Source organism: Diadema antillarum, unplaced genomic scaffold (assembly GCF_040938485.1).
Source record: "Diadema antillarum isolate AM-2024a unplaced genomic scaffold, OU_Dant_1.0 seq00000377_RagTag, whole genome shotgun sequence".
NCBI classification, from domain to species: domain Eukaryota; kingdom Metazoa; phylum Echinodermata; class Echinoidea; order Diadematoida; family Diadematidae; genus Diadema; species Diadema antillarum.
The window spans coordinates 350,614-369,704 of record NW_027271376.1 but is presented as its reverse complement, the minus strand read 5'-3'; the positions used below and the strand labels follow the sequence as shown (position 1 = coordinate 369,704).

Sequence of the window (19,091 nt, the reverse complement as noted above, 5' to 3'; positions counted from 1 at the left end):
GACAGCCCACAGTTACTGTATCATCCTTCTAGAGTCACTACAATCTGTGCATGAATTATCCTGGTGTATGAAAGATGCTTTTTATATAGTTATGACCACTGACTCCTCTTTCTATCAGTTCTGCTTGATTTCATTTTTTTCTTCCAACATTTGATCCCTGTGGCAAGTCATATTCAATTTCCCATTGTTGCTTGCCACTGCCTATGTCCTTGTGATGACAGAATGATAATATAGTGTTTTTAATGCAAGGTTTTCTTCCATATTTCTCTCTTTTTGGAGATGACTCCTGACACATACTTTAACACTTCCTGCTCTGCAGACAATATACTTCAACATGCATTCTCAAATATGTACTCTTACTGGTTAAACACACTTTAGATTTATAGGTCATACAAAGCATGTGTTAGATTATATTCTGTGAAAAGTCAGTTGTCCCCAAAGTACAAAATTATATCTGCATGTTCCACAAGAAAAATACACAGAAACTAATGGCTGATTTCCATCACAAACTTCTGTAGGGTACACGTTGGAATCAAGCCTAGAAACACACACACACACACACACAAAAATTCATAGTATCCTCCCAACTCTGTTTGGGGGATACAATGAGCATAAAATATTACTGGGTCACAACAAGGTAATGTAAAGAAGGATCTGTTGCACCCAGACACCTCAATCCAATGCTGAGGAGTATACCAAGGTGTATTCTTCCTGCTTTTCTCTAGTAGCATGGAATAAAATTCAAGCTTGATACACATCACTGATGACAAAAAAATCCACTGTCATATTGACTGTTTTAATCTACACCTTAGGTTACTCTTGCTTACCTCATATCTCACAAGCATTTACAGAAATGGTAGGAAAACACAGAAACTATAGGCTTAAATGAAAGAACCTCAATTCAAACAACTATGAATACTACAGTCTGGATTTTTTTCTGCTTACATCACTGCCTTTGTTTTTTTCACTTTAACTCCCAGTCCCAGAAAATAAATGTTACCTTATCAATGCTTTCATCATTCATTGTTTGTGATACATACAGTAGAGTAAAATTCTCTTTCATTTGATCTGTCGCCTATGTACAATTCTTTCTTTCATTTGCGGAACTTACGAAAGCCTACAGAATGCTTATATTCGAACTGCTTTTCAAATCAGCAACACATTTTGGGAGTGTTTCTCAAATTGATAAATTTTGTCAAGTGCAGTCTAATATCATGCAGGTTTAATGAATTCCAATAGATACACGTCATCTTCAGAAGAGACGCAGTGAAATTCAGAGTTGCCAATTTGATGACCAAAAGATAATAGCTTCCGCAGCAAACATGCCCCATTACTTGATGGGTCAAAGGTCAAACATTCCTGTACTCACCAGTCTGTCATTGCTGATACTTCTTTCATTGAGTCCCACAGAGCAGAGCTGGTAGTAAAACTTGAGGAACCAGAGTTTCAACTCCTCCGTCAAATTCACTGAAGGAGATGCAAGGTTGCAAAGGGGGAAGAAAAAGAAACCTCACAATTTAATTCACCCTGCCTCTACACTTCACTAACACATTCATGCAAAATCAATTTCAGATGCTAACATGCTTGTTTTTCTGCACCTAAAAACTGCAAACTAGTGCAATACATAGCCATACAGAAAGAAAGAACAAAATGTGATACACTTGGAATGCCATTCATTCATACCAATAAAAGTGACGGATCTAGCCATCTATCGTCACAATATGACTTAGTCTAATGCCCACTCCGTGCCCACAAGCGTTTCCTGAAATGTTACACCGAACAAGATTTCTCCATTACACCATGGGGTCACGTTCGTGATATCTCGCTGACGGCTACGATTTACCGCCAAACTTGGCACATGCACACAGCAAGCAGACAGCATGATACCTGCAGGCATATTTTGCACATTTTGATTGAGCGGACCCATTGTTCTTTCAGACAGCAATTGACCACAAAATGGTTGATTCCAAAGAGCAGGTGAATGGTCGGCCTTTGAAACATAAATCCAAACCTGATTCTAAGATTTTTTTTTTTCCATGAGTTCAATCACTCTCCTACCACTTCAATTGTATCAATAGTATGAAGAAATAACAAATCTATTTTTATGAAAGTATGTCAAACTGCAAGCAGAACTCTGTGTGTGTCAAAAAGCTTTATCTAGTACTGAAACCACTTTGTTATTTTGACAATTTAGCTCTTTGGGTGTCGCATAAAAGAGATGTTCTTTAATGTAATGCTTCTGTCTCCCTTACTGTAGTGACTGCAGAAGTCTCTCTGTGCATACTTAGTGAAAGATAACTAATTTCTGCCTCTTATATTTAAAAGGACAATTTACACAGCTTTCAAGTAGGACCAGGAAAAACAAGAATTTTTAAATAAAAGTCTTAGGTTTGTGTAGGACCACAGAAAACCAAGGTTTTTAAATAAAGATTCGATACATAACCACACAACTCACTACTGATTAAAATTAACGTGAAATATCCTTAAACTGAACTGCCAATCAGGCCTCATTTTGCATTCTGTCTTCTCTCCAGAACAGGACCAGTCAAAATGACATATGACCTTACCTGACAAACCATGGCATAGTCTCCCAAACTGTTTGGCTACGGCCGGTAAAGTGGAGTCTTCATTGTTCATGGCATTCTCGCAGAACTTCTTCACCAGGGGAATGATGGTATGAGTACAAGTATCTAGGTGAAAATGCAGAGTTAGCATTGTAAGTATAGTCTGCAACACCTGTACAGTCAGAACCAGAAGGGCTCTAGTACCCATTCTCACACACCTGACTTAATACCATTATGCTTCTAAAGCACATAACAAAGTATGACAAGTTTTAGTACTTTAAATGCACCCCTGATATGCCATCAAAAGAAGTCACAGCAAGCAGAAAGCCAACACACTACATACAAGTACAAATATAAAGTAAGACTGGTATCTGTGTATATACACAGTAACGGTATACAAATGGGACAAGCACACACACAGATTACAATAAGCAATGAGGGTTTCTGGCAAGCATCTCGGCATAGGTATGTAATCAGAATTAGCTGTAAAAAGCAGATTGTAAAAATATTCATTCAATCATGCATTTTTTTTTCTGTGTTTCCCCAGTTCATGTTACATGACAAATGCATTGATGTCTCTGGTATATTTTGTGACGTTTTATTTTCGTGAATTTAATGAGTTACCTATTGAATAGTCACAAAATTAGCTACTTACGCAAATATTCCCTCTTGTAACACAAATGCAATGTATTTCATCTCCAAGGGGAAAATCACTAGCTTTTCTCTCGAAAACGGATATTGTTCATTTTACACCTCATCACTGCGTATCTCAATCACAAATTCAACCATTCACGAAAACTTAGTTTTACAAGTCCCAATTCGGGAAATATTACTCTCTTGAAATGTTTGGCATTTAGACATTATAACGGGTAAACTCTTCAAAAGAATTATCCTTCTTTCAAAGGCCTGCCAATCTTATTCCCAGTCACCACAATTTGACGAAGAGATACATGTGGAAATAATGACATGACATGTGCTCACACACAGAAGTTTAGCATTACAATGACCACATCCCTCTACACAGAAATAGACCGTATTGGTTCAACAACGCCAGCATCAGTGGTCTAAAGCCCAGATGTATTATGTGCGAGTGAAAATGACAGCATGCATGGTGGACATTTCACTCATAATGCCACAGTACCATCTCCCAGATGAAATATGCCCTTAATTTGGAATGCACTGCAGAGATGCCCTCTGGGATTTTCAGGAAATACTAGCAAGATAGAATTAAAAAAATACTTCTATTTTTCACTCTTACAATATGATGCTCTTACTTTCTCAAAGAAAGTATACTGATTTAATTCTCATATTTGTATTTTGTTCAATGTCTTTTCGTCCTGGAACTTGGGCTGAATACGCTGTTTTCATACCCACAACCAGCTTATCAACAAAATCCAATGGAAATTCAGTACGATAGTGAATGACAAATGCTACCGAAACAAGCACTGTTGATGTATGTAAGAGCCAAGCGCTCACCGAACAATCAAAGGGTCGGAAAGTCTTTTGAAAGGGGAATGGCTACAAGGACATATCCCTGCCAGAGAAATTCCACAGCCACACCTCTGGTCTCTGTCAATTCATTCGTATGACCTCTCTGTTCAATGCACCAGCGAGCTGAGATATCTTGACTCTATATCCATGTCTGGTATGATGCCAGAGTAAATTAAGAAAGATCTCTTTCATACACGTTGTATGACAGAATGCTGCTCTATCTAATGGGCTTGTTGACCAATGGATATTTTTGTTTTTGTTTTTTTGATACATATTGCCATTACATGTTGCATATCATCCATACCAACTACTCTCCCTCCCCAATGGAATGTTGAAGGAAAATTTTCTCCTAATATAAATATCAAACACACACACACATAAAAAAATGAAATTAACTGCCCATCACTATATGCAGTTGAACCTCTCGTATCCGGACAAGTCGGGACCGGGGCCCCTCCGGATAAGGGATTTGGCCGGATACGGGAGACTCAATGCTTTATACATGTACATATACATACACATGTACTGATGTAGCCCATTGTAGTACCACCAGTAATGTGTATACTGCAACCTATTCATTGTTACATTTGGGGATGTTTGGGGATGTTAAAAATGTCTGAAGGTAAGCAATTTGGAAGGAAATTTGATGTAATATACATGTATGTATGTTAATCATGTTGGAAGTAATATGTAATTCATGTGTGTTTGTGTAGGAGTTCTCAAGGAGTTGGGAATCCCCCTTTCCTCACGTAATTATAAAAAAAAAATCACGGCGAGATTGCGTCCGTATAATAGAGAGATCCGGATAAAGGGAGGCCGGATAAGAGAGGTTCAACTGTATATACTACCTGCACACATATTACATCTGAATGTGAGTCACTGAGCTATCAAAAGGGAAATCCAACATATTTCTTCCTTCATCTCTTATAAATGCAGACTCATTGAAGCCAAATCATCTCAAAGATTCTAACAACATTCAGTCGCATACATAGATCCATCACACAGAATGAAAAAAGTCACTTTAAATGAAAACGAACAATAAACTCCTGGGTGATGCTGCCCCAATGTGAGCCTCATCATTAAAGGGATCCTCCATGCCATAAAAGAAATATCCAAGACAAAAGTGGTACATGTATGATCTTGATTCAAAACAGACAATGACTTGCTGTCCGTGCATGTCAAAGTTTCGAGGAAGAGCGGGGGTGGGGTGGTAAAAATTAGCAATTATAAACCATATCCAAATTGGGTCATGAATTTCCAAGGCAGGGCCAATCAAATCGGTTCACTGATACTAAGAGGAACTACACGTGTAGATATAACTACAGATTAATGAACAAAGACAGAAGGAATATAATGTAACCAAAAAAAAAAAAAAAAAAAAAATTGCAATAGATTATCCTACGAAACAATGAAACTTTGGGATCATTATACATCTCTATTCTTTGCAAGAATGGAACAGATGAATAATATAAGTTTGCTCACTCACTACAAGTCTGCTAAAATCTGTCAAAGTTGTTTGTATTTACATATATTTTTGTTCAAAGCAGAATCATTCAGGACTCTCTGACCCAAACTCACAAGAAAGTGTTCGATATAAAATACTCTTTCAACACAAATGTTTTGGATGGGCCAAACCAGATCTTTTCACAATGACTGCAATAAAGTAAGGATAATGTCCAAACTTCTTTTCTATCACACTGACTTATCTATTTTTATTCTTTTCTGACAATTTTGCATGTGTTTTTGTGAGTTGTTGTTTTTTTACATACAAGATACCAAGGTTCATTGCTAACTAGTGCAAGTGCATACTTTATCAAAATACCACAGGTCTAATCGGTATGCACTGGAAATTGCATGTGATGCAAACAATTAACGTCACGCTGGAGTTATGTATAAAACGATATAGCCATAATCCATACATGGAGCCAATTTTAGCTCAGCATGGACTGTAGTGCAGAGAAAGAGACTAAATAACACAGAACATGTGTTCTCTCCACACAGACAAGAATGTTGTCAAGATTAGTTTAAACCTATACATTGTACATACATCCAGGGCTGCACAGAACTTTTACGGAACTCTACATTCCCATGGGTACACAGACTCACACCCTCTGCAGAGTAACAAGCGTACTTGCAGCACATGACTGCTTAAAATGAGAGTATACAAGTACCTATACAAAAAGGAAAGCACAGAGTGAATCATTGACAGATCATGTATGACAGTACTACTGTATACAGTATCAAAGAAGAGTGCATAGACAGCAATCACATTCACTCACAGTGTGGGCATGCATGTATGACAAGGTACATTTGTACATAGCAACTGTGGGAGGGGAAACAGAGAAACAAACCGACAAACACACACACCATGCTCACAACATGCCACATCTGATCAAAAGGGAACCAGGTTTGCAAAAAGCGCAGCATAAAATTTTTCATTGTCAGTCACAAAAACACAATTGCAATTAATCTTTTCCATTCAAACGAATGCTTGATAACGAGGCCATCTATAGAAGCACAGCACATCAGTGTGACATCAAGTTAGTAGGCCTTATCGAAAACTGAAATTGAGATATATTTGAAAACACCTAACCTATTTTTCGCACAGAATGATTTACAATACAGTGTGTGCTATATTCGAGTTTACATTGTGTTTTCTAAAATGCCAGACATGATTAACAATAGACAACACTATTAAAAGGCTTTCCTCAGACTTAGTTGATTTGACTGGAAGAAATGTACCTTTCACATTTTTTTTTGCAATGCAGTCAATTCATGTTTTGGAGGAAAAAACCTAGTGTGGTACATTCCCAGGGCAGGACTGGGAGCTTGAGGCTAGATGTAACTGACCCAGGGCGTGACCTAACTCCTAGCTATGGGTGATACAAGGGTGAAGAAAACATGTCTTTGGGCCAACATTCATGCTCTTTCTCTCTCAGCAGCGAACACAATGGCACGAGGCAATCAAGCTACAGTGTAAAACAAAAGTCTAGAAACTGGAATCCATTCATCAAAAAGAGATATTGCCCTCCAGAGAGAGAGGAATTGTATCAATAAAGGGAAAAGTGATTAAATGAGAAACGATCAATTTGAAAGCAACAGCTGTATGAATATTTCACCCAACCTTACCTGCTTCCACATATCTTTGTACAAAATAAGATAAATATCATTTTATATGTCTTTGTACATAGGACTCCTAGGAATTATTTTTTCCTGCCTTACAGAGTATGTCTACTAAACATGATTTTGTAATTTTTGTTAATTCTCCATAAAGTTTCTGATGCATAGTTTTCTTTCTAGCCATCCAAAACAAGCGTAGGGGAGAAACAAATACCTGGACTACTGAAGTATCATACAGTCATATTAGTAAGAGGGCAATTTGAAGTTGACCATTTAAAAGATACTGTGTGAAGTTATTTAGCATTAACATTCCAGTGGTCATAACTTAATTCAATTTGCCTAACTTTGTCCACACCTTCACTTCTGCTGCTTCTTATTCACTGTTCCATTCCTACCCATGTCTTAAGGTTACCCAAGTAAAATACATATCTAGAGAGTTAAAACTGGGGCATTTCCTACAACAAATATTTGCACTCAAAGTCTCAGCCCAGGGCTTATGAACGTTCCGTCTTTGACATTTGACCTCCCATGTTACCCTCTGATTGATCGATTCTCATTATATGTGCATCACAATCCTATTCAAGTTGATCCATGCCCATCTGTTCAAATGCTCATACATCCCCAAGCCCACATGATGTAGGTAGACTACAGGATTTAGACGACAGACTAAAAAATCCCTCACAACATTTTCACAGTGATGCAACTCCATGGGGGGATTGAAGTATCTGTTGCACGTGGCAGAGAATATTGAGAGGCACTGATAACGATATATTATAATGATATGCTTTGCAGAGTTGGGAGTGATAACTCATTAGCCATTATCCAAAGTTTGAAGTTGCAGTATGAATTTAGTGAAATATCATATTAAAAAAAAAAAGAAAATAAATATACATTTACAAATATATTTCTTAAGAAAGTGACTAAATTATTTCAGAATAGTTGATAGGTCAACTTTATCAACTTTTTCACAAGGTTCACATAAGAGTTCCAACAAGGATATCACTCAATGTATGTGAGATGTTTTTTTTTTTTAATTGGAATGTCAGTACTTGGTCTTGCTTTTGGGGACACACGCTACACATATGATCTTCTCCACATACAAAAAAATAAAATAAGATAAAAAAGATAAGACTTGAAAGAAAAACTCTCAAACTGAGGGAAAATCTATCACATGATAAGTATTTCATCACAGAGATAGAATGCACAATCATTTAAAAAATGCATATAGACTGTCACCTTTCAACAAGAATAGAACCAGTAACACTCCAATGTACACTAAACATCACAAAGAAACACAGGGCAGTAGGCTGACAAGCACTCCATATTAAAATCAGTAACTGAGATCTTTAACCTCTTTATATGTTTGATGTAGTCCTTGTATAGATGAGGCAGGAAATGTGCATTTGATAAAGTTATATGATGATACCTTGAATTCATAGATGTGCTGTGAATTGTATAAGATACAAATGTAGTATGATGAAATGTTCAGATTAAGGGATTTTCATGCACTGCAAAGAAAGCCTTAGAGGGTTTCAATATAAATGTCACCTACAATGTAGGTGTACATAAGGACTGTGAATTGTTTCTGGTAGTCTCAGGGGGTAGAAACACATATACACAAGCACACACTGGAAAATGACTCACATCGAAGAGTGAATTAAAGCAAACCAGAATATCACATGGCTTCTTCAAAATATACATTGTCAACTCTTGCAATGATGTGATGAAGAATACAAAATGATATTTTTGTGACTATATCCTGAACTGACTATGTTATCAAATGGAGATATCTGTGCATATGAGGAAGCGTACATTTTTTGTTACAAGCTGATGTGTTTAGATATATATAACCTACATACTGTCTTTCTCACACAAACAGCAACGTTTGAATCTTTTTAAAATAAAAAAAAGAGTGGATCTTGCTATACCTGGAGGAATGTAATTCACTGTCGGCCATGCGAATGGGAAAGGACGTGTACAAGAAAAAAAAATAATAATCAACAAATTAGAGCAAAACACATCAGTTGGTATCAGGCTAGAAGTTGGCATAATTAGTTGTCCAAAAGTCAAACAGCAAATCATTTCGGTCAACATTCATAGACAATCATGTGTTTCAAATGAAAGATAAAGAATCTGATTCAGCAGTACAAAATGAGTGGACAGGACATTTATGAATTTCATAATTTGTATATAGAATTCACACTACTGCATTCATTTATCTTTTTTTTTTTTTTGGTCCCTTTGACCTTTTTGATATGTGACCATTTCTGATATGATCCAAGTAGTTTCTCTGCAACTCAAAATCACAGACATACTCTCATTAATCAAACATCACATTTTTCTGTGATCGAGAAATATGTTAAGAAAGCACAGTCAGCTATGAACTTTACACAAAAGTTTGTACTATCGTGGGAAATGCCTGTGCACACACTACCCTGAACAGTGTATCAACCTCCTTATACGCTGCCGTGTTAGCTCACAGGGAAGATTGTGAGGGGAAATCACCAATGTAGACAGCACACGCAGACAAAAGTGACAATTGTCAGTATTTGTTCAAGCTGGATGGAACCTTGAACTCATGGCAAGAACAGGCTTTTTTGTTTCCTTCCTCAAAGAAGAAAGGGAACATGTTTCTCATGAGAATTAGTGACTTACCATCGTCCAGCAAACTGAGTAGGCTGACTATTGTTTCGAGTGCAGCCAGTCTGACACAACTTTCCTCATCCTTCCCAAGCTCCACCAGTTCAGGTAGTATTGCACTTCTCGTTGGCTCCAGCCTTAATGGAAAACAAGGAGACAAGGATAAACACTCATCACGTTGTATTCATATCACTGGTTTTTATTATATGAAGCAGAAACTAGAAAGACATCTTTTTTTCAACTACTGTATACACCATATATTTAGCGAGTCTAATCTATCGCGAGTCGGGACTTCCCGACAATTTTGCAAGTGGGAAAATTCCCAATTTTGGAGTACAATACTGAACAGAGAAATGTACGAGTGCATGTCATATTCACATCGGGATTAGAGTCAATATTTATGTGTGTCTTGGACCCCGTATACAGTGAGCGAAAAGCACGGCCTAGCCCGGCCTTCATTTCAGTGTAAACGTGCAAAAGGCCAAATGCGGGGCCAAAATTGGCCACGCATTTGGCCACGCTCTGGAGGTGGTCTCGGCCGTGGCCGAGTCGGCCTTTTCTCAGTGTAAACGCAAACTGGGCCAAATGCGGTACCAAATTTAGGCTGGCTTCCAGACCCTCTGTCCGTACTATTCGCTATTCAGGATATGAACGCCCTCAACATCGAAAACTAGTACAGTGTAAGGTGGTTTTGTCCTGCAAAGGATTTTTCCTTCGGCAAAGGCGGCGACTTCGTCGCTGCCGCGGAGCCCAGTTGGCAAAGGGTCTGGAAACCAGACTATACCATATTGCGTTTGTTTACAAGCAGAGTGCCACTACGACAAAATATTGAAAGGTTTGAATTAAAAGCCCGGACCGAGCCTGGCAGTGTAAATGGACAAAACTGCGGGCCACGCAATTGAGGCTGTGCTTGGCCGCGGCTCGGCCCAGCCCCGCACTCTAAACGGGGTCTTAAATTCGAGAATAGCGCTTGACTCACAAAATTTGAACAAATAAAAACCTCATGAAATATTTGGTGTATACAGTAATAGACTGCAACAACTTGTGAGTTTTTCCAATCAGCCATTTTGATTTCAGTCATCCAGATAAATTTGAATCACTATCAAAACATGAAACATCAAGTAGTGTTATCTATGATGCAAGATGCCCAAACTTCCCTCAACCTAGTAGAAGTTTTATCCTCAGCACTCATATGACACAATTTTAGTTTCCAACATCTGACTTACACAGCAATTTGACCACAAGTACTTGCTAGGTTGATTGCACATGTCAATCATAAATCCGGCAGATTTCACCTGCTACTTTATATCCTGGAATTTATCTGCTCAGTGTCTTCCAGTGATGGCAGAATTATCATACTCCTATGGAAATGTTTTAATTGGCCCCTGCTTTTGACCTGATGTCATGCAAAGAAAAATGCACAATGAAGTTAATGAATTGCTCTGTTAAAGTTCATGTCCTTACAATTCCATCAGAGCATTTAGCAACTATAGGATTTAAAATCTAAGCACGATCTTTGACCTTCACAAAATGTTTAAATCACACATGATGCAATTTGTCCAATCTTGACATGTATTTATTCAGTTTTTAACCTTGGATCTGTAACCTTTGACCTCAATATTTTGACTTCAAAATTTGATCAAAGACATCTTTGCATGGCCATTTAGAGGTATACCTGTAGGTAATTTCACTGAGTTAATATACAAGTTACTCTCAAAATACTGCTAATGCTAGTACTTATTACACACAGAGAATAGGACAGATCGAGAAATGGAGGATGGACGGCCAGATCAGACACATAATGGTTTATCACTACTGCATGTCACCTACATTCCTGAAACTATACATGATGGCACCTCAATACCATTCACGCGTGGTGACATTATCTCACAAACCCTGGCTTCACAAAGCAGTTGCATTCCTGAATGTGTGAGTCCTACTGTACAAGAAAATATGGTTTGAAGTGAAACATTTAAGGTCCTGCTACCTTGACAGTTGACCTGTCAAATTCAGAATTGAACACCATGAAAAATGTTTGACCTTGAACTTTGGAATCTATAAGGGCATGTATGTCTTGAATGCAACAAGATCCTACCATAAGGCAATCAACTTGGCCCTACCATAAGGTAATCAACTTGGCCCTACCAAAAGGCAATCAACTTACCCCAAGCCTCTGGCGACATTATCCAGTTGTTTACACATACTAGCCCTGACCTCGTAGTCCACGTCTTGACAGAGAGAGGTGACCAGGGGCAGGATCTCCTTTTTGATCCTGGAAAGGGGAGGAAACCTTGAGGTCAGCAACATCATCCAGGGCATATCACATCATTGGTTTATGAATATTTATTTTGATGGAATAGAACACAGTTGTATGAGTCTTATGGTAATTTCTTAACACAGAAGGATCTCCTTTTTTATCTTAGGAAGGGGAAGAAACCCTGAGGTCAGTGACACAGTAATGGCAAATATCATGTTAATGGTTTATGAATACATTTGGTTGGAATGGATCAGGGTTGGTGAGGGGTGAGTCCTACGGTCATTTCATAATGAGATATATCTCTGTTTTTTTAATCCTGGAAAGGAGTCAAGACCCTGGCACATCACCTCATTGGTTTATAAACACATCTGGTTGGAATGGAATAAGGTTTAGTGGGTGGTGCGTGTTGCAGTAATTTGTTAATGAGGGAGGATCTTTTTTTTATAATGGAAACAGGAGGAGACCTTGAGGTCAATGACATTGTCCAGGCATATCACATAATTGGTTAATGCATATATTTGGTTGGAATGAAACAAAGGTTCGGGAGAGATGTGCCTTATGGCCATTTCTTTATGAGGTGGGATCCCTTTTTCCCCTGGAAAGGGGACAAGGCCATAGAGGTCAGTGACATAGCACAGATATATAAAATATTGGTGTATCTTACAATGAGCTGGGATGAAACATGGTTGGCAAGATGGCTGCCCTTTAGTTACCCCTAATGAAGCAGGATTTCACTCTTGATACCAGAAAGGTGGCAAGACCTTCAGGTCAGTGACATAGTCATAGGATACATCGTTATTGTTAGCCAACATAAAAAAGTAAAACATACTCACAGAGCACAGACCTTCTTAGCTCAGTTCTTTTGTGCCCTATATCATAGTCCTATTCATATCATCTCTGTATTATTAGATTTCTGGACCATCAAAACGTAATGACATTTGGTATATTTATATCATTGCTACTTTAATAGCAATTCACAAAATCTTTGAAAAATTCAAACAAATTCCTGGACCCAGACAGTCATCCAGATCACTACCAGAATTTAATCATCTGTTCCTTGCGTCACTACCAACTTTTCATGAAAATTTCATGCAAATCTGTTTGAAACTTTTTGAGTTATTTTGTAAACAAACAGACAGACAGATAAACAAACAAACAAACAAACAGAGAAACAAACAAACAAACCAATGCCGGCAAAAACATAACCTCCTTGGTAGAGGTAATGAACTGGAACAAGGTATTAAAGTGAAGGAATGTCTGGCATACACTCTCATTTACACTCATAAGTACTGAAAAAATCATCCATGCGTTTGTCACAAGCAGATTGGATTATTGTAACAGTTTATTTTATGGTTTACCTGATAATCAGTTAGGTAAACTACAAAGGGTGCAAAATGCATGTGCTAGATTAGTTTGTAATTCTCCTCGTTTTTCTCATTGTCGTCCATTACTGCGTGCATTACATTGGTTGCCTGTAAAGCAGAGAATCATATTTAAAACTCTGCTGATTGTGTATAGAGCTATTCATGGTACAGCACCAGTGTACATACAGGAACTTGTAGAGTTAAAAACATCATTTCAAACATTTTATCATCTTCGAAGTTCACTGGATCAAACATTATTGAAATATCCATCGGGGAAATCAAAAGTTACTCTTGGTGACAGGGCATTTTTGTACGCTGCACCAAAATTATGGAATAATCTCCCTTTGTTTGTAAGACAAGCAGTTACAATTAATGAGTTTAAGACCAGGTTAAAAAGTCATCTCTTGAAGTAGTGTATTTTCTGTTTGAATTTCTTGTATGCATGTCATTTTGTAATGCGCAGCAGAGTATATCATTATAGTAGCTGCGCAATATAAATGTCCTTTTATTATTTTATTATTATTATTTCTCTACCACGAAAGGAAATACATGTAGTTGTCAATAGTCAATAGGTTTATAAGCATCATGATACCACTCTGTAAACCAGTTCACAAACATATATTCAACTTTGTAGATTCTCTTCCCCTTAATCCGAACACATAGCAACCAGCTTCTCTTTGCATATCTATCAAAATAGAATATATTTCAATACTTGAAAACAAGTTAGTCTATGATGTGTCAGTTGTACGATATGTAAGGCGAGCCTCAAGCAAGTACTCCAGTTGCAGGGAGCAACCTTTGCTTGTTTGTTCATTTTCCATCTGAGAAGATGGCTGGATAGCCCATATTCAGCTACGATAAGCTGGTCTTGCTATGGAGGTATGAATTACCATCACAAGTAAAGTGGTCTATTAGATATAATATGAGCAAGTCATCAGTCATATTACCACACTTTTTTTTTTTACCATTCACTCTTTTAAAGAGTACATAATTATCATATGATAGGCAAGCCTTTGGCAAGATACTAGGTTGTCACAAACAAATTTTGTTTTAAAAGGCATGTAGATAATCTGCATTTGAAATGAGCCACGGTACACTGAATTTGTAAAGCCCCATCATTTGTACATCCTATACCACTCTTGAGTTTTACTGTCACATCTTGGCATAAGGGTGTATCAATATGAAAGTACTGCACGACCCCAGCTGGACTGAAAGAGACCCCGCTGAGCAGTGATTACTGCCATCACCATACTTGACACATGAATCAATCGGGGAGGCAAGACGATTTGTCTGGACGTAAAAGGCCATGTCCCTCTACCCGGCCAGCCGGGGATGAAAGGTCTGCTGTATCTGGGACATGGAACACAGTCAGAGTTATTCAAACCTGTTCCCCTAAGTGTGAGACATTGGGTAGATATTGGGCTTGGAGTCTTTTGATTGGCTCTCTGGATCTTTGCCTTCCATATCCATTGAAGATGCTTAAATATTTACCCACGCCGATGAAAATCGGCAGGGGGTTATGTAAAGGGTTCCGTATGTTTGTTTGTTTGTTTGTTTGTTTGTTTTTTTTTTGTTTTTTTGTTTGTTTGTTTGTTTGTTTGTTTGTTTGTGTACAAGATAACAAGAGAACGGGTAAACGGATTTGCACGAAATGTTCAGGGAATGTTTGGATAATGACAGGAAAGAATCGATTAGATTTTGGTGATAATCGGTTGACCCTTGCAAATTCTGTGTGACCTTGAAGTTTTGACCCCATGGTATAGTGACCATTCCGAAAATTTCCCGTTTCTCACTTTGCGATTTTCCGCTACCATACGAAGACATAAACTCCCCAACGATCCGACTTCGCTGCTCAAATGTTCGTAAGAATTCCGAAATTTACGTTTAGGCCTATTTGAGGGACTATGTCCTTCTAGATTTATGAAAGTTCGTTCTCCGTCATCACAAACTGGCCCGTATTTTGATGATTTTTCAAATTAACATTGATTGTTTTTTTCGTTGGAGGAGCATTTTGCTCGGTCGCAGTCACACTGCACGATATGCGTGCTCAATGTCAATGCGTGTGCAAGGCCACTGAAAATGCATCGCGCTCTACACTGTTGGTGCAAAATTGCACCGGGGACGTTGCGGCGCTCGTTGGTGGCCGAATACTGGTGCAGTAGACATTTGCATTCAACCCTTGCATTGAATAATTCCCGTAGACACTAATCATAGGGGTAATTGCCTAGGGGGTACGTAAATTTTGTTTTTCTTTTTTGCTTTTGTGGATACCATCAAAGATCGTACACTCATACGACCTTTGATATTTGATGATTTTTCAAATTAACATTGATTGTTTTTTTCGTTGGAGGAGCATTTTGCTCGGTCGCAGTCACACTGCACGATATGCGTGCTCAATGTCAATGCGTGTGCAAGGCCGCTGAAAATGCATCGCGCTCTACACTGTTGGTGCAAAATTGCACCGGGGACGTTGCGGCGCTCGTTGGTGGCCGAATACTGGTGCAGTAGACATTTGCATTCAACCCTTGCATTGAATAATTCCCGTAGACACTAATCATAGGGGTAATTGCCTAGGGGGTACGTAAATTTTGTTTTTCTTTTTTGCTTTTGTGGATACCATCAAAGATCGTACACTCATACGACCTTTGATATCATCACACTCTCGGCTTGCTATAATCAAAATATCCCGCAAGAAAACGGCGTATTTCTCGATTTTTAGCGCTTTTTCCGCGACCCGTCGCGTAGACAATACTCTTAAAACTGGACTTAATTCGCGCGCGCTTGGAAAAGTTCCGATTCTGCACTTTTGACGGTGGAATTTGGGATTTTCGATGGATTTTTGGAGGAGACTTAAGGACTTTCCTGTACGTGAATGAGTGTTAATACCGTATGTGTAATGATGTGATTTGCGTGTGATGTGACTGTAGAACCAAAGATCGTACACTTCAGTGTACGATCTTTGGTAGAACTCACTGGCTGGTGATAAAGCACACTGGCAATTAAGTGGCCGAATTCTGGTAGATGACCGAATGCACATTATGTTTACCCCGACTTTGTACTTAGGCGTGGGTCTGCCGCCTTTGACGGCCCCTCTCTAGTATATTATTAAGATGAGGAGGTGATGCCCCGCCTTCTCGACCTTTTCAGATGTGAGAAGGAGAGTAGGCGAGAGCAGTAATCTCGTTTAAGATGCATGCCTTTCATTTGAGTCTGAACATCAGTTTATTAATTTCTTGTTTTCCCTTTGCCCTTACAACAACAACACACTCTCATCTTACACAATGATAAAATGGCAACAAAATCGCAGCATGCTAATCAATTATCTTTGGGAAGTTTAGTTCTCCACCTTTGAACATGTCTCTAAATCTAAAAAACTCTGTTTCTACAAACTCTTCTGAATCTCATACTCTTCCACAAACAAAATTTGGGGACCATGTATTGAGAAAGTGTGTGATTTTAACACTTTGTGGAGGTACACCAGAATCAATGTGTACTCAGAGTTTTACATTACAATACGTTACTGCATTTGAATGCTGAATAAGCCTTTTTTTTTGGGGGGGGGGGAGGGAGAAGGGGAGAAAAGAGATATAGATGTTATTTTTCAACCCAGTTTGGCTCATCGTTATCTGGCAGAGGTTTCAAACGGCGGACAGCTCTCTCATGGGGATAGAATTTCGCATGGGAATGACCGGGCAGGGAAATAAATCTATCTCATTTCTACACGTCCTCCCAGCAGTCCTTATCTCTAATATTGTGACAGGGGGAGAGACTGTAAACAAGGCTATTGACAGCGGCGCCCTAATGAGGTAATACAGAACGTGACAAACGATAAATTGATGGGTTAGGTGCGTAAGAGATCCATCTTTCTGCGAGGTGGTGAGGCTTTAATGGGTGGCAAAAGTACAACTACATGCAAACACACACATACACACACACACACTCATATGCAGCATCAAAGCTCACCGGCACACCTTTAGTTGCTATCTACTATAAGCACACGAAATGTGAGAAGTTAATGTTTACGTACAGCAAATTGTAGGATGAAACTGATATTTCCTAATTGTCACGAACAGCTATAATAAAGACACATTTTCTTCACATCTTCAATGAGGTCACTGAAGGTAACAACCATTCACAAACTGTTGCTAGAGAGCTGATCGACAAGGGATTTTGCTGCAGGGCCTATATTGAATGTGAACAGAGTCCCTTTAAATTTTGATGTTTGTAACATATAGACAGCAGGATGAAGACTCTATAAATAAACCTAAAATCACAGGCTGACAGACAGTTTTAATTCCCTGCAAAATAATTCCAGCTAGTCAACTCGTGTGTTGTATTATAGGCATTCCACGTAGACTGACGTAATGAATTCCTTCACATCTTGAAAAGGATAATGCAGATTCCTTACATTTACCCCACAAAACTCATATTCACACTGGAAATGTGGGCTGCTGAAAATGTAGGACATCTCATACTAGTATTTGCATCATTGTAGAACTTGATTTATGTTTCTGCCTGAACTCTGACACAAAAGTTTTGGCTCAAGCACCACCTTCCTCTCAATACGTTTATTTGTGTAGGGCTGTAGCAGAAAAAAAAAAAATGTTTCGCATCAATCGGGTGTGAGGCTGTCTGTACCTACAGGTATCTAACCATGTTAGTGTTACTTGGATATTAAAAAAAAGAAAAGAGAATGGATGCCATAGATATTTGAATTACAAGCACAGACATTCTTCATCCATCTCACTCTCCATCACACTTCATCAGAACAACACAAGGGATGCTCTTACTCTCTAAAAAAAAAATCGAGTGAAAATATTCACTCTCAAATGAGTGAATACAAAAAAGAGTGAATTTAGAGTGAAATTGGAGTGAATTTTTTGTGAAAATGCTCATTTTCACTCATTTTGGAGTGAGCTCAAGGATCACTCGAAGATTTTGGAGTGATCCCTGAGGTCACTTTAAAACGAGTGAAAATGAACATTTTCACTCAAAATTCACTCCAATTTCACTCTAAATTCACTTTTTTGTATTCACTCCTTTAAGAGTGAATATTTTCACTCGATTTTTTTAGAGAGTACACGACTAGTGTTTCTACACACACAACTCAGCGAGAGGCAATGACCGGGAAATGGCAAACACATTCCCATCCTATCTCTCACTCTCTTTCTCACAAGTAATAACCTATTGAAACACAACCTCACATGATGCTCCTAAGATGACACTGATATGATCTGGGAGCAGCCTCATCAGCAACAAAATTGCACACTGTAACATGCATGTGAGAAGAAGATATCAAAACTTCTCTGGGAGAGCTCTTGTCAGCTGAAAGTGACATGCCACTGCAACACATCTCCCTTTACACTCACAATCTCCCCCCCCCCCCAAAAAAAAAAAGAACAAAAAAAGATGAAGACGAAAAACAACAACAACAACAACAAGGACACTTGTCCCAAATACCACAAACTATGTGTTTGGGTGATAAGTTCAGCTTGGGCAAACAATGAGCTCTCTCTGTGATGGAAGAAAACTATGTGTGGTATGAGTCAAAGAACTGTTATCACTTCTGATACATTGACCTTTACACTTCGCACCAGAAATATGTAATCTTAAACATCATCGACAACTATCTACAGTCTGTAACATTTTTGCATA

At 38.5% G+C, this 19,091-nt stretch overlaps 1 protein-coding gene across 1 annotated transcript in view; it reads right to left on the bottom strand.

Annotated features, from left to right (window-relative positions):
- The window catches only part of LOC139731539 (serine/threonine-protein phosphatase 4 regulatory subunit 4-like), a 75,812-nt gene that overhangs the window by 35,278 nt on the left and 21,443 nt on the right, over window positions 1-19,091 (bottom strand). Inside the window, exons 7-10 of the mRNA XM_071642422.1 lie at window positions 11,980-12,087; window positions 9,831-9,952; window positions 2,568-2,690; window positions 1,370-1,467 (exon numbers count right to left, since the gene is read on the bottom strand). Of these exons, the coding sequence (XP_071498523.1) occupies window positions 1,370-1,467; window positions 2,568-2,690; window positions 9,831-9,952; window positions 11,980-12,087 (451 nt within the window). The remainder of the gene's footprint in view (window positions 1-1,369; window positions 1,468-2,567; window positions 2,691-9,830; window positions 9,953-11,979; window positions 12,088-19,091) is intronic.